The sequence below is a fragment of the Pezoporus wallicus genome, unplaced genomic scaffold, assembly GCF_028554395.1.
Source record: "Pezoporus wallicus isolate ANWC-B61680 ecotype Strahan unplaced genomic scaffold, APGP_CSIRO_Pwel_v1 contig_818, whole genome shotgun sequence".
NCBI classification, from domain to species: domain Eukaryota; kingdom Metazoa; phylum Chordata; class Aves; order Psittaciformes; family Psittacidae; genus Pezoporus; species Pezoporus wallicus.
The window spans coordinates 1,996,800-2,019,888 of record NW_026636248.1 but is presented as its reverse complement, the minus strand read 5'-3'; the positions used below and the strand labels follow the sequence as shown (position 1 = coordinate 2,019,888).

The 23,089-nt window shown below is 44.3% G+C and overlaps 2 protein-coding genes across 13 annotated transcripts in view; one reads left to right on the top strand and one right to left on the bottom strand.

Annotated features, from left to right (window-relative positions):
- Positions 1 to 23,089, top strand: part of RREB1 (ras responsive element binding protein 1) — a 123,934-nt gene that overhangs the window by 32,473 nt on the left and 68,372 nt on the right. For 3 of the 12 annotated variants that reach the window (XM_057399290.1, XM_057399291.1, XM_057399293.1), the window contains one exon: positions 12,401 to 12,773. The exons of 6 other annotated variants lie outside the window; for them this stretch is intronic. In XM_057399290.1, coding sequence (XP_057255273.1) covers positions 12,743 to 12,773 — 31 coding nt within the window. In that variant the 5' untranslated portion in view covers positions 12,401 to 12,742. 3 more of the 12 variants (XM_057399292.1, XM_057399295.1, XM_057399289.1) reach the window with 3 other exon arrangements.
- The window catches only part of SSR1 (signal sequence receptor subunit 1), a 109,054-nt gene continuing 92,374 nt past the window's right edge, over positions 6,410 to 23,089 (bottom strand). The window contains exon 9 of the mRNA XM_057399299.1: positions 6,410 to 6,420. The gene's annotated coding sequence lies outside the window, so the exon portion shown is untranslated. The remainder of the gene's footprint in view (positions 6,421 to 23,089) is intronic.

Sequence of the window (23,089 nt, the reverse complement as noted above, 5' to 3'; positions counted from 1 at the left end):
TTTTGTTTACACCATGCTAGCAGGGTGCTGAGCATGGCAGAGGATGTGAGCAGCAGCGCTGTGGCTGGATTCATAGCTTTCTTAATCAGCTGTTACATATTGTTTGCCTTCAGCTTCTTTCTTTCATTTCACACCATGAAATGACTTCAGTAACATTCTGGTTCTTTATTAGAGATTCCTTCACAGATTCTGTGCTAGCAGAAGTGGCTTCAGAGAAGGAGATGGAATCTGCCTGCCTGGGCTGGGCTGGGGTATTCTTGCCTTTTTGTGCCTTCTACTTCTTGCCCTTGGTGTGTGAGAAGACACCGCAGTGGTGTGGACCCCGGATAACCTTGCACAAAGCTTTCTGGCTGTCTGCTTGGTGAATTGCTGTTAGCTCCTGGATCCAGCAGTTTAACTACTGGCAATGACTCCTGTACCACTGAGGTAGTTGCTTAATCAGAGAGGGTGCTGGTTAGATGTAGATTCATAGAGATGGGTTTTCCTTTAGTGACTTGTTCCTTAGTTAGGCAATGCTTCCCTAAGGGAAGACTTTGCAGGGGGGAATGTTTGGGCATTACGTAAATGGACGGGACATGCATTTCTCTGACTTGTCTCTCATTGGCCTCGTCAGAGTGAATTATGTCTGACTGCTTGGCAGTTAATTGGACCATCCTTCCCATTTCCTAAGCTGATAAGCCCCTCGCTGTCTGCCTCAATCAGGCTTCTTTGTTTGAGAAGTTACTAATGCTGCAGCAGAACAGAGTAACTACTTTCCTATGTACTGTAACCAAGTAAGGTGCTGTGATCACTAAGTCTATGAAGATTCATCGTATTTCTGCAGCAAAATCCTTTCACGAGATTTGTACCATCACACCAGTAGCAGTCGGCAGAAAAGGCACTGAAAAGTAGGTGTACTTAATACGCCTCATCCCTTTTTGAAAGAATTACATTTGTGTTTGTTATCTTGAGAGCAGCTTTATTCTGGCAGATCCTTGTAGCTGTGCAGAGTACCACGGGTGTCTGTAGTTGTCGGCCCATCAGGCTTGGGTCTCAAAAATGGCTCCCATTTACCACAAAGCCTTCAGACTGGGACTGTCTTTCTTGATGTGTCTGGATGGTGCCTAGCTTAAAGTGGGTGTTGCCAGAAGGTGAGTAATAAATGATGATTAACCGTCTCTGAGCTATGGATGAGTTTGTATGAAAAAGCACTTGGCTAAAGGCTGTGCTTCAACAAGCTCATCAAAATTAACCATGCAGGAGACAGTAGCGCAGCATCTTAAAGGCCTGATTCTCCTGTCTCTTGTCTAGTTTTGTTTTGTCTTCTGTGGATTTACTACATCTGATTGGTGGAGAAACGTGGGTTCCTTCATCTCCAGTGTTAAATGGTATCAGTATTAGAGATTGCAAATGGGCTGAGTGATACAGAATTGTATGCGCTAAAAGTAAACACCCTTTCGTTAGATTGCTCAGTAATCTTTTTAGTGCAAAGGTGTGGTTATGAACCTTGCAGGTATGCATCCTTGTGTTAGCACCAATGAGTCTATAATACGAATGTGTTGGAAAGATGCAAAGGTACTGATTCCTGTGTTAATTATATCTTGAGGTTGAAAAGTAATTTTATTCCACCATTTGTCCTTTGCTGTCAAATCTGTAAATAAATAGAAGTAGAAAACCTAAAGCCATAATGATTTTTAAAATTATATACCCTCTGAGTTTGCATACTGATTTGAGCAGTGCATTGCATTTGTTTGATCATACAGTTATTTCTAAAACCTTTTGAAAAGTAGGGTTCATCACAGAAATCTTCCTTCTCTCCCCATCCTTAGGCTATTTCTGGCAGCTTTCAGGGCCCTGAGCACACAAAGGGAGTACTGGAGGATTTTCTTCTTGCACAAAAGTCAGAAGGAGTGGGCTTTTTTGTTCTTAAAAGGCTTTCCAAAATGGAGTTTGTCTTGACTTAGGCATAGAGGATGTTGCGTATGCAAAGAAAATAAATGCATATCACATTATGAGCCTACATTTGTAGGTACACTTTGACCTCGGGAAGTGACCACTGATTTATTCTTCGTTGTACTTCCAAGTTGGTGGTGTTGAGCCCCAGGATGTGGCATCACTGGAGGAGGAGGAGAGAACATGGATGCTGTTGAGTTCAAGCTGCTGTTAGTGGCGTTCAGCCGTTATTTGTTTATATTTGTTTGTTATGTCTGGGAGACAGAGGAACTCCAGTGAGCTGAACAGGGGCCTGCCAGTAGGGCAGGGTCTGGTGGAGAGGCTGAGAGAGGCAACTACCATGGGTGGCCGAATTGCTGTCCCTTCCTCCTGAGTTGTCAGCAGTCGTTGAACCCCAGACAGGTAGCTGATGGCTTTTCATCGTCTGCCTTATTTTATTAGCATTGTTACTGCCTGACATTGAAGGTGATGGGCGGAGAATTTGCATTGGGATTTTAAAGTTTGTAGAAGAGTGTTTGTACTCTGTATCTTCTCTGAACCTTACCCAGACTGGTTCAAGACCAGCTAGCAGCCACTGATTGAAAGGCCTTGCCATCTACCATGCAATCAAGTGGGCTTCAGCCTTTCTGAGTGGAGGCGGTGAGCGAAGAGGGGGAGGAGGTGTCCGTGTCTTAAAAGAAGAGTTGAAAACTGGGGAAAAGGCAACTGCTCGCTCTAAGGTTCTTGGAAAGAAACATGCTGTGTATGTAGTAGTTAAGGTGAATTGCACTCTGCATGCATGGTAGCACTCTTACATGGCTTATGGGAGAGCAGCTTGGTAGGTTGCCGTGGAGCCTTAGCGACTGAATGGAGGAAAGCAGGAAGCACCTTGATTTCCCTGAAAGAGGTAAGGGAAATATCAGGGATGGAGAAGTTTAGGAAGTGTTTAGCCTCAAAATTAGGGCAGCTTGAAAATGAATTAACTGCTGGGCCTGTAGCAATCTGTGTGTTCATGTATGTATAGGACCTTAAGCACAGAAAGGTTTGGGGTGAGTCTGGAAAGGGTCCATGTTTAAGGAATGTAGTTCTTCTGGCTTCCGAGATAGCTTTTTGTGTAGACAGCATGGAAAACAATTACAAAAACAAGTATTGCAAGACACTTAATGAGATGGGAAACTGGCAGTGCTAAGGTTGTGGTTCTTGAGCTCGAGTGATTGTGAGAGAATTACAGTTTTTTGATGCTTCCTTTTTCCAGGCAAGCATTTTCTTTCTTGTGAACAACCACGAGTGGAGTTTATCCTCTGGGCTTAAAGTCAGTAACCCCAAAAATGCATTGAAAATCTCTCCTGACTTTTGAAATGAGGGGCTATGACAGCAACTGAACTCGAGGAAGAAAATACACATTAATGTTTGCTGGCAGTTCCACTAGTGTAGTCTGAGACTTACTCTGCTGAGATGTCAGACTGTCCTCTTCCCCCATTTTGGAGCAGGGGTTCCTGGGCCTGAGCATACCGGTTTTTAGAAAACATAGCTTCCTAATTTCCAGATATACCGGGAGAGTCATCAGGGACAGAAAAGGAGGGAGAAAGTCAGAGGTTCCTCTGCATTAAAAAAGCTGGGCTGCCAGGAGGGTTTTCAATTGGAGATCACCAGGCAGCTTTGTTAGGGGTCCTTTCTTTTGCAGGCAGCTCTACCAAGCTTTGTGCTGAAACACTACATCAGGTGTTTAGCTTCAGGCCACATTTGTTTGGGTTGAAAGAAAAATAAGTAGTAAATCTCCATCCATTTCTAAGAATGCAGCTAATGAAGAAGGAACTTCTGGGTCATTTTTTTTCTTCTTTCCAATAAAAAAATCACAACAAACCTAGAATTCCTAAAAAAGAACGGAGAGAGTCCAACTGGTTCTTCTCAAAGCTGTAATGCAGGGGCATTGAGACTTGGGAAGGGCGAAGCGAGTGGTGGGAGATTGCAGTTGTAGCTATTGACTGAATAACCTAGCTATTGATTATCATAGCTGATAATCATTGGCAATGATGATTTCTCCAGTGCATTCTGCTCTTAATGTCTGTTGCTGTATGGATGGTGAAAGGGGCTGTGCATGACTCAGTGAAAGCCCAGCATCCTGAAGTCCCTCTTACTCCAGACCAGGGTTAGTTAGTTCAGCTCTGTCAGTACTGAAGTTGGCAGCCTAGAGCCACATCTTGAAGTAGCAGTTTAGTGATCTTGTGTACCTCTACTTGTCTGCTCTTCCAACTGCAAAATACATGTGAGGGATGTGTGCCTGTTTCTTCTGGACTATGATGTGCAGGTATAGGTAGAGAGTGTCTTTCTGGTTGAGGGGTTTGTCAGCCTAAGATGAAAACACTGTTCTTGTGAATGTGCTTTACTTTGTAGGCACTTCTGTTCCATATGGAGTAAGGGTACTTTGGAGGTTGTCTGACAAGATTTGCACACCTTGCCAAACATGCTGGTTTCCCAAGTAAAAACAAAGTCCCAGAAGCTGGTAAATACCTGTGCATGTGATGCAAACAAACTTCCTGATGCAGGGGCTACATAGCAGTCCCTTGCAGACCACAGCTTGCACTGGGACCTTTTTAGCTTCTGTTGGGACCTTTTTAGCTTCTGTTGAAAGCTATGGGGTCTCTTCCATAGAATACGCCTGGTGGTATCAATTTATTAGCTGGACTGAGGCCTTGATTTGTAATGAGCCCTGAAGTGTAATTTGCAATAGTCGCCTGACTCTATCTTACTAAGCTGCAGTGGGTACAAGGGGGAAACATATCGAGGCTGGAGTAATATTTACCTTCGCTTCCAGTCAGGAGGAGTACCTAGAGCAAAAAAAAAGTGCCACACCTAGGATCTCTGGAGATGGTTTTCCTGGGAACTTGGGCCGCAGAGAGCAAAATACCCCTGATGCTGTATATGCAGGGCAAAGGTGGCTGCTGTCTTTAAAAATACACATGTGAAAATTGAACTGGAAGTTACTGCAAAGCTGAATTTGCAGGTATCACAGCAAGGAAATGTATAGAAACCAGATCTGAGAGGTTGTACAACAGTGAGTATCTCAGGGTACTCCCTGACAGTTCTCATTTGCTTTGCTGAAGTGTTAAATCCTTAGTTATGGGTGGTAATTAATGAATTACTTTAGGCTTTTGTTTTGATTATAGGCAATGTGTGTATGTAATATGTATTTTAATATGCATTTGAAAACTGCTTTTTTTCTTGGTCATGGAAGGGGAGACTGTGGGAAGAGCATTTTAAGTTCTTTGAGAAGACATTTGATTGAAGTAATTTATTCCTGTTAAACACTCCAGAGCAATACTGAATAGCTGTGTCCCCCTCAATTTTGACAGACTCCTCAAGAGGAAAATCCTTTCTTGGTTTGTTTTCCAAGAGAGAAAAACCTGAATTTCCAAGTGGATTAAACAGTTTAGCAATCCCTATTCCATTTCTTGCAAGCTTCCCCCTCCCCACCCCAAGCCAAATCACTCTTCCCCTCTGCTCTTGTCCACAGATTTACTATTCAGCTAATTTTAGAGGTGGGTTTAGGTGTTTGTTTTAAAAACACTGCAGTGTCTGTCTCTGGTAATCCACCAGGTGGAAGCAGATGTGTAGAATATCTGTACATGTATTTGTAAATCTGAATTTGAGCAGAGGGTGTTTCTAAGGAGGGCAGTGTATGTGCAAAGGTGAGGGAACCCTCAGCAGTATAATGCCATGAGTAAAGCAGAAATTTGCAGTTAACCACCAGCTGGATTCGTTGGTGGTTTTTGTTCATGTGGTGGGCCCTGTGACATTGTATTAGCCAATTCCTCTGATGTATGGTTAGAGACCAGTTGCCTGGCTGTTCTGAATTACAGCAGGGAGAAGGCTACCGGGGAGGGGATGGGGAGAATAAGATAGGAAGTGGTTTCTTGGAGATGGGTGCTCTTCTGCTAACAGAAGTTTTGGTCTATCAGCCTTCAGTGTGCTTTTCTGACCTGCAAGCTTGTTCGTACCTTACTGATGTCTTCCCTCCTGCCTGCATTCCCATCAACTGCCTATCATCCCTGTGCCTCTCTGCTCTTGCAGAAAAATAGCTTCTTTGAAGTTTGGGGGTTATCCCTTTTGTATTGAAGTTTGGGGGTTATCCCTTTTGTATTGAAGTTTGGGGATTATCCCTCCCTTTTGTATTCAGCCCTTACAACAATTTTGGTCTGAGTCCATCTTTGTCTGAAATATGCTAAAAGAGCTAGATTTTTATTCAGCTTGGTTGAGGGATGGGTGGAGTCCACGTGGTGTCAAACAGGAGGCTTGAGGTAGCTCTGAGGGACCTCCTGAAAGCATCCCTCCGTCCTGCAAATGCTCATGGTCTCTTAAAGGGAGTAATTTGGAAAGGGGCTGTGCTATACAGATTTGCACTGCCTGCTCCATTTCATGCAACAGAAATGCTGTGGCTGTGCACTGCTGCAGGATTTTGTGCTGTCCATTTACAGTTTTTTGTCATCTCTCCACTGACCTGTTGCACTAAAATTAATGTCACACTGCCTGACAAACTGTGCTCTTAATAACTTAAGCTTTGCTTGCAGGGCAAAGCTAGGGCAGTAAGACATGTTGAATATGCACTGGCTTAAATTATTTCCTTACTGACTTGTCCTCTTTGAGCTTTGCTTAATTCCGAACATGTTACAGAAGCAATCAGAGTGCCTAGAAGTGAAGTGTTCCTTTCCAGCTCCATCAGTGAGGGTGTTTGCATTTTAAGCCCAGAGTTGCAACACTTAGTCCTGTACTTGTACTTCGTGCATGTTAGGACAAATAAAATGGAGGGAGAGCTGAAAGAGACCATTTGCATCACTTGAGTCCCAGTGGGAGCTGAGGGTCAGGATCACTCTGAGAATTAATCAGTTCACTAGAGAATATGATAATACAAGGAAATGATGGTATTGCAATATGGTTTTCTTTTTTTTAATTGGTAGCAGAAGCTTTAAAAATAAAGAGAGCAAGAGAAAGCCTGGGAGCAGAAGTCGCCTGAAGGGGAAATGACCAAGACCAGCTTAGAAGTGCAGAGAATGGTGGTTCAGGAGTGCTGGTTTGCTGTGTCTTTGTGGGAAACTCCTTTCTATCTTGTGGAGGGGGGAGAAAGCAGTCACAGCCCTATGAAATCTGACTGCTTAATGCTGCTTTGAAAAAAGTGCAACAGTTCTGGGCCTTCTGCTTTTCTTGCGGATTGAGGATTTTAAACAGGGAAAGACGGGCCTGCGGAAAAGCGAGTGTAATCACAAAGCTGAAAGCGGGTCTGGCCTTTCTTGTCATTTTTAACAAGCCAAAACATTGCAGAAATCTGCCCAGGCAAACTTTCGGTCCTGCTGTGCCCCAGTGCAATAATTATAATGCAGAAACAGCTGATGGGTCACGTCTCCAGCCCTGCACAGTGTTATGACTTGCTACCTACATTCCATGTTTAGCTTTGAGCGATCAGATGGTGCAAGCAACGTGAGCTAGCAGCGCCTGAGGACATGCAGCCAGGCAACATGTCCTTTCCCTCTGCAGCTTTGGTTTCTTTTCTCCACTTGTGTCTCATCCTGTCCCCTTAAGGTGATGCATTTTACAATAAAGGCTGCTCTTTGGTGAGGGTCAGCTGCCCTTGCAGGAGCATGTGTGCCATTCCCAGTGTGCTGTTAAGTCCAAGGGCCCAAGGTTTGTAAATATTGTTTCTAAAGTACCTGAGAACTCCAGGTGAGCTGCTTGCCCTACTTACCAGGGACTCTGGAGCTGTGGTTGGTACATGTGGTGGCACATGGTGGCAGACTGCATCAGCATTGTTACTGATGTGACTTAATGAAGCATGAGTTGTGTTGGAGGGATAAATTTTGTCTCTGTGCATAGGGAAAGGGTCATTTATGAATGTTTACAGACAGACAAAAAAGTTGAAAATGATGCTTGTGTAAAGAGCGAGGGAGACAGGGAGGGAAGAGGGATAGGTTGGACTAGTGTTTTGTATTGTGCTTAGCACAGTGCAAAAGGTACACACAGTCCTTGATCTAGGAAAACTGGATAAGTAAGCAGTAAGCATTCATTGTCTGGGACTGCTCTTGCTCTCTTGAACTCCTCCAGGGATGCTATGGGAGAGGTGCAGTGCAGACATTTTGCTTGTTGTAGTTTGTATTATTGTGAACTTACATTCATGTAAATGGGTTTAATTAGAGAACTGAACTTCAGGTTGACTTTTAAATGATAGGAGTGTTCTTTATGGCAGAGGGGTTGCAAGCAAGCTCTGAGCTGGAGAGAAGGGAGCGATGGGGAGCAGGAGGAGGGAGTCAGGAGATGGAGCTGGCTGTGGGTACGTTCCACTGCATCTTTTCATCTTTCACCGGTACTGCAGCACCACGGGAGTAGAGTTACCAACAACATTCTTGCTCAGGTCTCTCATCCCTCACTCAAATAGAGGGTGTAATTTGACGATGTCTCAGCTCCCCTGTGTGAAGGCTGTTGATGCAACTATATGTACATACGTTCTTAAGTAAAAAACAAACCCCAACAAACATAAATCCCAAACCAGATCAGTTCTGTGATCCCGGATCACTGTGGAGTTGTTCAAACACCAGGAGTGGCACAAGGCTGGAGGGGGAACTGTGGCAGGAGCTGTGGGGTGAAGTGAGGACTGCCAGCCTGTCCTGAATGGCAGCCATGGCTTACATCAGGTTGAATCAGTCTGTACACCGCAGGCTGAGGCAAAGCAGAATGGATTAAACCCAGGATTTCAGTTCTAGCCTTCAGTTCCCTTGTGACTGCAATTCTACGTCAGCTTGTGGGGGTGCATGTATTTCTGCATCTCTGCTGCTGTCAAATATGAGAAGAATCTTTTTACAGGGCAGTTCTCGCAGCCAGTATTCACTAAAGTTTTCTTTATTCAGACTGCTGTTCCACAACTTTTACAAATAGGTTGTCAATCTGGATTTTTATCTCCTTCTCCGTCCCTATCAGCTGTTATCGGCTGCAAACAGGTTAACAGTGAGGCCTGCCGGGCTGCTTAATGGGTGGCCGCGTGGTGCTGCCTTTGGCTGAGGCAGATCATTTCTATTGGCCAAGGTTATCTCCCTGCTGACCTTGTATCCAGAACTCAGGCTCTGGTGGCACGGTAATTGAGGAGAGCTTCTGAAAGAATTCAGAAAGGGTGGAATATCCTTTCTGCTTTTGTAAAAGCTGTGTTTTATTTTCATCATTGCTCTGAACAAGGAAAGAAAGTGCTCTGATGTTAAGTTTGCAAATTCAGAGAAGGTTATGTTTAAAGGTTCTTTTCTTCTAAAATCTACTATGGATACTGCCCTATTTTAGCATGGCAAGAGGCTGCTGCACCTTCGTCATCTTAAAAGCCTGCTTTTGCTACTGTACTTTCTCAGTTTGCTCACTGAGCACTGGTAGCTTGCTGTACGTGATACACAGCATCTGATTTCTTCCCAGCTGTAGCCTTTTGTACCAGAATGTCTTTTTCTTGCTTGCAATTGGTTCAGTTTACTGGACTAAATATGTTTTCATGATTTTGGGATGAAGAGGGACTTACGTTAGCTGTGTAATGGAATGAGGCACAGGGATTAATGGGGAGATGGGGAGAGAGGGAGGAGTCTGGTGGGTTTTCTTTTTGATTCTTCCAGAGGCATCAGGCTCCTCCCGTAGCGAGGGAGAGCATAGTACATCGAACCTAAAGACCTTTAAAGTACATGCTGAAATGGATGCTGGGAAGATACAGTACAGTGCTTGGGCACAACTCCAAGGCTCCCAAGGCAAGTAATATTTAAACAAGCTGAACAGCCCCTTTCGGCAAGCAGCAGGAAATCCAGCACTGAGCTTTGTGTTGTTGCATGGTCAGCAGAAGATAAAAGCTCAGGCTATGCAGCTGGGGTTCCCTCCTATCACTGGATGGCAAACTGTTAAGAAAAGATAAAAGGAAAGAAAAGAACAGGGGGTCGTCTAACTGAAAAGCATTCCTTCGTATATTAAGCCGTCGAAGTACTTTGAAATACATTGGGCCTGATGTTAGTCGGAAACAGCACCATCGGCAGCTCTGGTGTGTACTGGAGCTTTTACATCAGTTGGCAAGCAATAGGTGAATTCATCTTTCCGCTTCACCAGAGATAAATGTTTAATGTGGGTACGACTGCGATACGCATAGGTGCCTTGCTGCAAGCCTCACAGCAGGCAGGAGCTTCCCAGAACTTTTTTAGGAGCAGGGTGTGTAATGGTGCGGCTGCTGCTGACTGAGAGTTTGTGCTGAAATGCAACCAACATTCAGCCGTAGGTAGCCTTTCCAGGTCTCCCTTTCTGCAGCTGATCCCCTGGTTAGGAGCCATTTTAACAGTGAGGAAGAGATCTTAAATGAATGAGACTGATTGCTGGTTTGAGTCGTCTAATTATTTACTGTATTCCTCCCCTCTGTCCCTCCTCCTTTTTTCCTGCATCACAGCACTGGTGTCTTGGGAAAGAAAATGCTTCAGAGCATTTGTTACCAATTTAGCAGCAAGTACGTGCTCAAATTTGGGATTCTGAGATCTGTGTGTGCCATATGTAGGCAAAAAGTAATATTTGCTAGTTCCAGTAGAAGGGAACAAACACAAGTTTGCTGTTCTGCAGATAGCGTTTCTTTAATCTAGTGAGACTTACATTTGTGCAGCCTTTTTGTTTTGGTAGGACGGTTAACCGTCCTCCCTAGGGTGCCTAATTTCTTATCATGAACTAATCAGTCCCCTGGGTATATGAAAGAATGGAACACTGCCAAGATAGAGCCTGTGACTTCCCCCAGAGGTGTGATAACCCTCCCAATTACCCCACCCTTCAGGGAGCTCCCTTATTGCTATTTTAAAGTCCTCATTACTTCAGAAATTACCCATGTTTAGAGGTTTTAGGAAGTTCTAAAGGGGTGTATGTGCTGAGAAACCTTTGAATTTTTCAGCTTTCATGTTTTAATGTCAAATCTGTATTGAATAATGTTTCAAGTTTGGTATGAAATATACTGAACATGGTGCTGCTGCCATTTCTGTTTATGAGAGTGCCTACCTCCATAGCCTTTGTGGCATGCCAGACACTAACAGGTGAGGAAGAGGCCAGTTTCTGTCTTCAGTTGCCAGTAAGGAGGGATGGTGAAATCTTCGAGCTTCAGAAACCCCATTTGAAGTCTAGATGAAGGAATGAGTGAAACAAATCTGGTGGTAATTCTTCTAATTTTTGTTCGAATGATAGTTGCACATTACCATGTGTGAAATGAGTGGGTAGATTAAGAAAAGTTTTCACCTTACACTGAGAAATAATATATTTAGCTGGTGGTTTTCCTTGTTTTTTCCTCTTCATTTCGTATTTTAACTCATTTAAATACATGCTTGTCTGCTCTACAGGTGAGGCGGCTACCTATTGCTTGAATTCTTCTCTTGATTCTCTTTATATTGAATGGTTGAGCTCCATAAGGCATATAAAACTTTCCACAAAGCAATGATGTCTGAGCTGGAAGTGAAAGATAGCTCCTGCTATTTAGTACCTGAGTGAAAGTATGAGTCCTGTGTAAAGGTTTTCTTTTTTCCTTTCCTTTTGCTCTGAAAGCATAATTCTTTATATGAAGTTTGGAGAATGGGATCTGTCAGCTGGGTAAAAACAGTTTGTTCCTTTAGAGGACTGTAACTTGATCAAAGAGCAATAACAAATTTATCTTTTTTTAATTATTTTTCCTTTTTTGCGTGTTTTAAAACACTTCAGGTCTTGTTCACCTCTGGTCATAGAGTAGATTCTACATAACCTCAACAAGATGAATGTAAATGTGTATACGTAAAATATATGTGTGTGTGTCTATATATATTGTATGTACTGGTTTAAAACTGTAAAGCAAGGTGGTTTCATTTTTAGGATTAAAAGAAAGTGCCTGTGTGGGTGTGTATGTATATATGACTGAGAAAATGTTCACATGGAAATATCACTCCTCAAAAGAACATGAATTTCAGTATCATAGGTCTGATTATGATACTTCAGTGTTGCTTTGCTATGTGGGCATATATGAAAGTGATTAGTCAAGGTCCCACTGGCAAACTTTTGCTGTCCTGCTGCAGAAACTGAGGTGGGTGTGTGTGGGTACACAGGCCACTTGGTTGGTTTTTTGTTGTCATTCATTTTTCTCTATGCAACTTGCAACTAATGTTTTACTCAGGGTTGTGTTGAACCTATGCATAATTCATACGAGTTTGTTTCAGGCTAACTTTATGGTATATTACATGTCAATGGGAGTCAGCAGAAGGAAATGAGTTTGCCTTTTCAGACATGAATTGTGGGAAGAATTGTCTGTATCATGTGTTTGATGGCAGTGTGTGAAGCGCTAGCACTGGAATTGTGTTTTTGGAAGAGGAGGGTGGTTTTGGACTAGCAGCAGACGTTTTTGGCTGGAGAATTAGCAACTTGAAACTTCATTTACTGAAGAAACCTGTTCACAATTTTGTCTGTTTTGTTTTTTGTTTTTTGTTTTTTTTTTCCCCAGCGTTCCTGAAATAAACTTCCTGCAATTCTTTGCAGTGTGCAGGTGTCCAGACTCCCCTTTACTCATGGTCGCCTGTGCAGCCCGTCAGGCGACTGAAGGCTGTACCTAAAATTCTGCCGGCAGTGCAGCACACACTGCAATGGTCTTGATATAGTTACGGTGGACACCTTGCACACCTACTGGTTGTAGCATCCCCTCCTAGTCCGAACGACTGAGTGTTGAGTTCCAGGAGTCTACACGTGTGGAGTACTGCCTGGACTAGAAAAAGGAAAGCTGCAGAGATTGTAAGCTGCTGCTTGATCGGTGTGGCTGTTGTGCCGAAGAGCATCAAAACTTTGCTGGATGGATCCGACAGCTCGTTGCAGAGTAGAGGGTCAGTCTCACTGGTTACTTACAGTTATTAACATTAGTGGATTGTAATTTTTTTTGTTGTTTGCTTTGTTTTTATATTTCTCTCTGCGTGCATAAGAGGATTGTGGCCTCACAACAAGAATGCTCATGTTCAGGAAACTTAAGGCTGTTCCTTCTGACAGGCTTTGAAGATCAGCAGGCGTTTCCTCCAGGGTTTACAGCATTGTTGGAGGAGCCAGTCACTGCAGAAATCGTCAGGCCTATCTGCCTGACTTTGGTCATTCCTTACCTTCCCAGCACGTGGATTATGCTGTTTGCAGACTGTCCAAGCCTCCATGATGACCTCCGTGGTTTCCTTATGAGCTTTTACAAGGCTGGGCCTGTGTACTTTGTAAAATCCTTTAGAAACGCCTGCTAGGCTTTAAAGTCCCAGAGCAAAGGCTATGCTATAAGGAGCATGGAAGGTCAGCAGCTGGATGTGGTTCTGGATGAAGGGGGATTTGTGTGTATGTTTGTGTGTATGCAGTTCTTGTTTTGAAAATACGTCTTTTCTCAAGTCGGATAGAGATACGTCATTTCTGAGGCTTCTTCTGCTCATCTGATAAAGCTGAGGTGCTTCTGAATTCCATGAGAAGCTGCTGAACTGGATCCCTGTGCCCCATCTTTCTGCACGCATGTTGCAGTCTATGAAAACTAACAGATGCTGTTTCATTTTGTGAAGTATGCAGGAAGCACCTCCCACAGGTTAGTTTCACTGTGTGTTCTCCAAAATAGAAAGAAAACTCGTACTGAAGAATACCACAGGCAAGTAGCGTTGCTGTTTAAAATTTTCCTAGTGGCTTTCCTGTGAGGATCTCAACTTGGAGAGGCTTGCCAGCACCATCTGCTGCTGTAATTAATTTACCTAACTAAAACTGAGAACTTTGTATTTCAGAGTTCAGAGCTCTGCGAACAGCCCTGAAGGCTACATTACGTGTCCAGCTGGTATAAGCCAGTGGGCATGCTCACGAGACTGATCATCAGTGACAGCTTGATCATCAGTGACGGGAGAGAGACATTTTTCTAAGGTTGAGTTCTCCCTTTACCTAGAGGAAGCAATACATCCCAGTTTGAGTGATTTGTTGTACTCTAGTATCTATAGCAGATAGATAGATATTGCACCAGGTAAAATTAAACTTCTAGTTTGTATCTTGTAACTCTGGTTCAAAATAAGAGGAGGATAGCAACTGATGGTCATATAAGCTGAATATCACATGGAGATGATGTAGATGGTGTATATCTGTTCCTGGTCCTTAGCAGATTGTAGGAGGTGGTTGACTTGAGACCCGTTTGTGCCTCATAAGGTGCAGGCAGGGGTTGGCTTTGGCTTGTGGGTCTGCAGACAGTCTGCCTGGTGTGGAGATACAAGCTAGGAAGAATTGCTATAGGTTACCTTGTTCATGGAAAAGCTGTGTAGCCGCTTTGGATATTGCAGTTGGAGGCTGGCATCACAAGTGCCGGTGGATGGGAGAGTACAGCATGCTTCTGAATCTCTTTGCTCCAGCACACCTGTCTTTCCTCCCTGTGGCATGTGGTTTCCCCTCTTAAAATTTTAAGCTAAAAATAATTAAAAAATCTATTTTGGGGGGTATGTGTGTTTCTGAATGTTTTAGATTGTCTTGATTGTAGATTTTTGTTGCTGTTGTTGTTTGGGGAGTGTGATAGAGGGAATAGTTCCTGTGCTGACCAGAAACAGAAGACAGGAAGGTAATGATGTTAACAAGGTGGGGGAGAAAAGGAGGTGTTTGTTTAGAAAAAGCCTAGTCACTAAAGCCTGTGGAGCAGAGGAACCCTGCTGATAACACAGATGAAATAGTCTGCGTCTCTCCTAACTTTAGAGGAGTGGAGCTTTGTAGTAAATGGCTGCCATGTGGCAGCTGTCTCCCAGCTTCGTGAGCCTGGCAGTAGTTAATCCTGTCAGCAAGTCATGCTCCCTGGAAAACAGCAGTGAGAAAAGCTGCAAACTCTTGAATCATTCTCTCTGCAAAATATTTGCATGTTGAATCTCCTTCGGCTGAAAATGAGTTTGGTAATGTGGTGGAGGTTCTCATCTTTAAGTAGCATTAAAGTGCAGCTGTGCTGGCTTTTAACTAAAACACTAGAAATGTGCCGAGATGCAGCGATTCTTTTCCCTCCTTAAAAAATGAAAAAAGCCATTTCAGTTTTGGAAATTGTATGTTCCAGGGTACAAAACGTGCTGCTTAAAGATGGGACACAGTCTTGCTATTGGAGTGTGGGGGTTTGTGTGTGTGTGTGTGTGTGCGCGCGCGCGTTAAGAAATTACAGGTTGAGCATCTGAGATGATGATTATCCTTAAAAGCTGGAAGCTTTAAAATTAATCTGTTCACTTCCATTTGCTTTTTGTGTTCTGTTGAGCATGGAATGTTTCTGTCTTTTCTCCACAACACTGAAATCTAGACGTTTTAGTTAAAAAAAAAAAAAGAGTTTTAGATTTTTGTGCAGTAATGTAATGCCATCAGATTTTTACAGGGCTTGTGATAAAATCATGGTGGTTGACAACGCTACCACCAGGAAATGAGTTTTAATCCTTGTAATTTCTACTCTTCTCAAGTTGTGCATCATTTTACTACATTATCTTGCAAGGTGTAAAGTGCTTCAGTATGCTACCTGGTACAGGCTACAAGCACAGACTGGTCTGGCACGTCCTGCAAGCACAGGGCAGTTGGGATGTAAAGGATGTGTTGGGGGCTCTGTGGTAAGCGACCCCATGCTCTCCACCTTGGGCTTGCCTATGCAAGGAAATTTGCTAGCATGTGAATGCAGTTACGGTGGTGAAACACCATGTGGGACATAGCTACTCCAAAAGGAGAGTCTTGGTTTGGATTACCCTGTTTCCAGACCTGGTTTTGGAAAACTGCATGTGCATTCAGGCCCTCTGTGGAGCTTTCTCTAAATCCATCCTGGAGGAAGAGTATTGCAATCAGGGTGCCGCACAAGAAACAGGCACTAGCACAGGGGATTTTCTGTATCTTCCTTGGCATGATTTGTCCTGCCTCTCTAATCCCTGCTCAACTCATCCTGCTGCACACACACAGCTCTGGCTGAGTGTGAAGAGCAAGCATGAAGGGGGTGAAGCGTTTCTTGTTTCTCCCACCAGAGACTTGCTTTAAACCTGCACTTCAAGTCCCAGGTCTGAAGCTGCTCTTGGCTGAGCTGCTGGCCATCAGTGCGAGGGACAGGGAAGGGGATGGTGACAGGGACAAGCCCTCCCTTTTTCCCTCCCTCCCTCCCCGACAGCTGCAGGCACCAATTGCCAGCAAGCAGAGCAGCCAGCATGGTTTCGTGGCTTTTCTTCCTATGGTCACTACTGTTCTTCTTGTTTCCGTGATGCTGTGCAGAGGAACAACCGGATGGATTGTATCCTCTTGGGGTGGGTGCCTGGGCATCTGCACAGCCAGTTGGTATGGCACAGAAGCTCCTGTTTTTTCAGTGACACCAGGGGCTATTGATGGCAGGCTGGGACTGTACTGCTGCTGCTGCACAGATGCTTGCTCTTGGCCCACCTTAAAAGGACAAGATATCCTGTGGTTTAGACTGGCCATATATTGTCGGGGCTCTCCGTCACAGCTACCCAGCCTAGCCCAGTGTCCCACTTTGCCCGTCCTGTGCCCGTGCAGCCTCTCCTCCAGGGGAGCCAAAGGATGCTGTAATCCAGCCTATTTGGAGGGGAGGTCGCTTTTCTTCTCTGTTACTCAGAAATGTTTTCCATTTGGCCTTCCCAAGTGCAATCCATCCAGCTCACCCCTCAGGCTCTTGGACAAGTATCTGGTTCCCCCAGTACAGTGCTTGCTTAGCCATGTAGGTGATGGGATGTCAGGCTATAGCTTCCCCCCCTCCAGTGTTTTAAGTCAACTGGGTTTGGCAGGGCAAAGCAAAAAATGAAAAAAAAAAAAACAACCCAAAACACCAAACAAACCCAAACCCACAGAGCTACATTTTAGATTGTTTCCTCATTTTGCATCTCTCATCCCCTCTTGCTGATCTGAGGCAGCAGCACCAGCAGATGAGGTTTTGTGTCTTGAGCTGGGGCTCCCCTTGGGCAGGCACGCCCCCCCTTCCTTGGCTTGTTCCGCAGGGAGACATCCGTGATAGAGATGGCCCTCACTTCGGCTTCCTCTTGTCCCTCTGCTCTGTCCCCTTGTCCTTGGCTCCACCAGGGCCATGCTGTGGTTTTGGCAGGCAGCATGATGCTGCTCGCCTGACCCATTCCCACCTTCCAAGTCACCTCCATCCTGCCTGCCAAGGGAAAAGCCTTCAGGGTCTGCTCCCTCTGGTCCTGGCTTTGTTCCGGGCTCCCACCCTCTCCCACGCTGTGTCCCAGGGCTGTCCCCTTGCCAGGTGGGGAGAAAGCCAGTCCCGGCCCCGGGGAGAGATGTGGCAGCTGTACTGGGGAAGGCCAGTGGGTGTGGGGAGAGACCCCTGGCCATGTCCCAAGGAACTGTGGCCAGTGCCAGCTCAAGGGGGACGCGAAGGGACTTTCTCGGGTCGCCACTTCATCTAAGGCAAATAAACTGGAGTCAAAGCCAAGAAACACATCGACTTCCTGGAACTCTGTGAGCCGTCCGCACAGCTGTCCCTGCTCCCCGAACACATGCAAAGCAGAGCTTATAAGGACAGACAGTATTGCTTTTGTGTCCTCCTCAGCCAGTGGGGAGGGCGCAGGGGAGGGGATGTGCCCAGTAAGACCCAAGGCCCATCCTGTCCTCTCTTGTCACTGCGTTGCCGGGGTGCCCCGTGACGGGGTTGATGCAGGCCCCCTCCACAAAGGCCTCCTGAGAACGGCTGCACAGGCAGGCAAGGGTGGGGATGAAGGGGTGTTTGCAGTTGTCTGCATCGGAAGGAGTGCAGGGATGTCTGCTTACAGCCACTTGTTTTACTCTGCTGTTGCTCTGACTTTAGTTCTTTTGCCTGTCTTAAAGTAGTGCTCCATGGCCCCAGGTTTGTTAAGCTGTCTTCAAATCTCAGAATCCTTTTTGCTTGAACAAGCTCTCAAAGCTGCCTGCAGTTTGATGACAGAGGCTTCCTGGTAGGCCAGGTGCTCACCCACAAGCTGATGTGAACAGTGAGGATGAGAAACAGCGAGGATGAGAAACAGCTTGTAGATACTTCTTTGGTCAAGGGGGGAGGAGGGCTAAGGCGTTACAAAAATCTCATGTTTATCATCAGCTGTTGAGCCTAAATGTGGCCACAGGTTTTTGCAGTGCTGATCAGGAGCTTAGTGCAGGCTCAGATCAAGCCCTCTGCCCAGTGTGATGGCAGAGACCTAGGCTTTCCTGTTGGGAGCTGGGGGCCGTTGGGTTTTGTTTCCGCTCTCAGTGCTGGAGCAGCATGTGCCTCAGTTCTACTTTCTACCATAGTAAGACCACAGGCACCTGCATGAGGGCTGTTCCCACAGCACACCTCTTGTGAAAGGAGCAAATGTGTTAGTTTGCTCACTGACAAGTTAGCAAACTGAGTGCAGGGCCCAGAAGATAGGTACAACCGCATTTTATATTAAAGTTGCCTGTATCTCTGTGCCTTGCTGTAAAACCGTTGGACCATATAAGTGAATTTAATCCAGGAAATGCGTGCCTGTATGGCATCTCACTGTTACATTGTTTGCCCTTGTTTCCAGTGTATTACATCAATGTAATACCAGAGTAGCGTGGTGATTCAAAGTTGTTGTTAGCTTAAGACATTAACAAAGTTCATATTCTGGTATGCTTTATAGAGAGGTGCTTTCGGTCATTTGAGCCAAAGTCCTGAGGATCATTAGTGGTCCATAAGTCATGAGGAGGTGATTTTCAAAGCCTACATAAAACCCAAATGCAAACACTTACCCATCATGCAGTCAAGGAAATAAAACAGGAGGGGTAAGTATGTCTGAATCTTTAAAATGCAGCCTAACTGTTAGATGTTGTAACAACAGTATACAGAATAATCTAGAAATACAGGGGTCATCTTGTCCTTGTTTGGTGCTTCTTCCCCTGCCCCACTCCCAAAACAGAAGGTGGTCTCTAGCTCAGTTTTAAGGCATGGCCATGAGCATGGGCTTCACTTGTTTATTGTGTGTCTGGGTGTGTACATGCTAGGTATGAAAAGGCATATGGATGTTGTGGACGCGTAGGGTTATTTTAGAAAGCAGAGTATTACAAGTGCTCTAGCACAGATAAAGCAGTTCTATCACTGATAGCTCAGAGAGTTCATAGCAAGAGGAACAGTCTGTCTTTTGGTGCTTGGAGAACACCTTTCAAGAGGTGCTGCTCCTTCTGGTTGCTATCTTTCTTTTGTTTGGTTTTGATTTTCCCTAGAGGAAAATATTAGTTACAGGTACAAGTTCAAAACCTTAGCAGTAACATTCTTGGCTTTTACCAAACTACCACCAGATACTCCTGAGCAACTGTCTTTCCTTTTAGGCTTGCCCTCCTTTGCCCATAGGCTGCTCTGTGCTGATGCTCCAGCAGTGGTGACTGTGAGGTGATGCTGCCAGTATAATTCTCTACCACTGGGGTGCTGAGTCAGCACCAGCACTTGAGTAGCTAGGGCAGAGTTGGTATTAAAAAGGTCAGTTGGGAAAACATTTTTCTTTGCCTTGAGGCGGTGCTTTGATTAGTGTTAACCCTTTTTTCTTCTCACATGACGCCTTCTCACCCGCTTTCCTTCCTGACAGCTTTGATGCAAAATCACGTTCAAAACGGAGTGCTGGTGATCATGTGCATCTCTTGGGGTGGTAATGAACATTTGTGCTTGGCACCATGTACTCTGAGAGTAAAATCTCTGTGTAGAAGCTTAGTAGGAAACCAGTGCATCAGAAATAGTTTGTAGTGCGGTGTAGCAATCCTTAGGTATTACAGTCTCAAGGGTAAACGGTAAAGTTTGTTTATTCAAATGCGATACCCTCTTTGAAGTTCTGTTCTCATCTAAATTTGTATACTAGAAGGTCTGGCCTTCATTTAAATGATCTTTGGGTTTTTTTTCCTACCACTTAAAAAAAAACACAACCCAACAGTGGGAAAGCCTTGAATAAGCTAATAGCGCTGCTAAGATGGAAATGATGAAGACAGCTCAGGATTCCTGTTTGGTCCTCACGGGAAAAAGTGGTTTGAAATGCATCTGTGGGGGGGTGCACATTCCTAAAACTGTCATTTGTTTCCCCTGTTCCTCCTCCGTGTTCTCTAATACGTACTAGGGCATGTTTAATGAAACCAACAGAAATATTTGGCTGAGAGTGTTAATCTTTCCCTGGCCCAATTAGTGCATGGCTTCTACTTTAACGTTAATGTGGATTTTTTTCGGAAGGCGGAACAATGAGCAGCTTTGTGCTACACATCAGGTTTTTCCCCTCCTTGCTTGTATTGTGTGTTTCTTCCTATCTATTCCAAAGGGAGAGCTCATGTGCAAAGACAGTGGAGCAATCTGGAGCAGAGACTTGTACCAGCTCCCAGGGGCTAGGACGTACTGCTCTGTGCTTGTGTAGCCGCCTCTCGGCAGCAAGTCAAGTGACTGTGACTTTGAAGACTCATCATTTCTTCTTCTTCCTTCCCCTATGACCAGTGTTCCTTTTTGTTTCATCCCTGATGCTCCCATTAGAAGGAGAAGCAGCTATAACTGTTGAGAGTGGTCTTAAAACAAGAAAATTAAATACAAATAAATACACTTGAGTTAAGGGGGGAAGATGGGCTCAGGTTTAGCATTCACTGGAGTCATACTTTATCCCAGAGGAAATAGGTCTAGCAAGTGTCTTCCTGTACAGACTGAATGGGAAGCAACAAGGCTTTTTTTCTTGTTTTAGCTCTCTGTTTTCTCGGTAACTCTCACATTAGCTGGTTATGTGGGGCATCAGGAGTGGGCCTCTGTCAGAAACAGGAGCTAAAGCCCCTCAGGTTTCTCTCTAGGATCAAGGTTGCCCCAGTCTCATAGTTTCAGCAACATCATCAGGTAGAGGAGACACCTTCCTGCAGAAGAGCCAGGTCTCTTGGTGTTGTCTGTGAAAATAGGACTGATGCATTGTTTTGTTTGGTCCTGTTGTTTATGTCCCCCCACCTCGCCATATGTTAGTGCTCTTGTTCTGTCACTTGCTCTCTGCTTTTCCTCTTTTTCACAGAGGATAACTGTGTCACTGGGGGGTTTCTTCAAAGTAGAAAATGACTTGAATGCTTGTGATTACTTGCCTGTTTCCTAGAGGCTTTGGTCCAGTGTTGAATGCAACCTGAGGCTGCACTGTTTGCCAGCTTATTTCCTCTTTGTCCTCTTTCCTGGAGGTCTTTGTTTTCTTTTGGAGAGAGGGAGGAAGAAGGCTCCATCAGCATGATCTCCAAGCAGGGGCATTTGGTGTGAGCTGAGAAGGCTTGCAGTCCTGAAGGCTGTGTGGCAGAGGGCATCCGTGTTGGTTGCTGCCTGTCTTATTCCCTGAGTTTCTTAGGTGCTGTGGGAAAAAAACCACTTCCCCATCCTTAGTGATGCATTTATTTAAAGAAAAAAAAAAAGAAAAAGGCCGCAAGAGAAATATCTCAGTATGTTCCTGCCTAAAGGCACTCTGCCATGGGTTTTCCCACAGGAAGGAGTGATTTGGCCCAGTATTCTTATTGTTTCTATATCCTATTGCAAATAGAAAGTTATGCTTCTGAAATCAGTGTGTGCTGCTCATGTAGTTGTCTTTGTTTCAGTGGTTCATTTCTGCTTCATGCAAGAGATTAGAAAATATGTATGTAAAGAAAAGCATGCAACAGTAATAATACCTATTAAGGTTTTTGACTGCTTCCAAAGTAGGAGATTTTTGATGTACAGAAAATGGTTTTAAAAACAAGATCTGTGACTATACATCTTGGTTTGTGTTAGCAGGAAAATTGTAAAATAACTGTTGGTTCATAGAAAATATGAAAGGCTGTAACAGCACAATACATAGTTTTCTTCCTGAAAGAATGGAGAACAAGCTGGCATATGTTCCTAAACCTGGAGGTAGGTTTGTTTATGTGTTCATGTATTCATTCCTCTTCTATGTGATAAACAGTTCCCATTTTCACTGTTGCTAAATGCAGCCCTAGGAATTCTGACTCTAGTTCTCTGGGAAGCTCCTCAGCTACCTTGGCCAGCACAGGAGTCTTCAGGGTTGCACAATAGATTTTCTTCCTGGATGAATCAGTGGTGACGTTAATGTCCTAGGTATTGACTAAAAGAGGAATGAATAGGTCTGCTTTGGAAAGAAGAGTTATTTTGTTTGGTTGGGTTTTTTTTAAGCACTTAGTTGCATTGTTTTAGCGGAAATCCCTCCAAATAATTTAAACTGGTCTTTATTTTTGGCGGTACTAAGCAGATACAGCAAGCAACTTGGAAGATTTGGCCACTCTTGAAAGTAACTCTGTTTATTCTGTTCGAAATTAAGTCAGCTGCCACATAAATGGCTAAAAGAAGATACAGGGTGGAGTGAGAGAAAGAGAAGAAATTACTGTGGTGTTCTTCAATGAGATGGACCTTTCTTTTTAAGGCCAAAAAAATAAAATAAACATGTCCCATAATTACTGGAGAAAATAGTGAAGGATGGGTGCTTGGCCTTGCCTTGGATCAAAAAGTCCCTGTGTCACAGGGACCACTAGTGTTTTTTCAGAAGAAAAGTAGAAAAATTACTAGGGAAGAGTTACTTTGAGTTGTTCAGGGTAGCATAAAAGTAGTCTTTCTGCCTGATTTTGAAGATGCAGAATGAAAGCAATGTTTGTTAACAAGTTGGTGTTAGCCTTAGACACAGGGCTTAGTTGGGTCCTAGGTTTTGTCTCTTGACTGTGCTAGCTCTCTATGTCAAATCATCTGTGTGCTACTTCTAGGAGGGTCAGCAGTTAAATGTAGGAAGCTTGAATCTGCTGCTTTGTCTGGCATTGTGTGAAGTAAGGAGCTGTTTGACACAAGTTGGGCCCTTTCTCTTTGTCTGCCTTTTCTTGTGCGCTTTAAAATGTCAGTAGTTGGGATGATGTAGTCATTTATTGTTTGCAAATGCTGTTCAAACAGCATTTGAAGATGTGTTATGTGACTGAATTGCATGTCATCCTTGAGAACATGGTTTTTTTTAAAGGAAGAAATCCTGCTGAGATAACCACAGTTTGAGGCTGATGGCTTCTGCTTTTTGAAAAAAAAGAAAACCTGTATTAAGTTTGCTGAGTTTGTAAATCTGAGGTGATGAAATGTCCCCAGCGTCTTCATTTCCATGACTATTTTACTTGTAAGGTTGTAAAGGTGTATTTCTCCATTAAAATGTATCAGTAATTTTCCATATTGCAAATAACTTTTTCCAGAGGCTATTACTGCGGG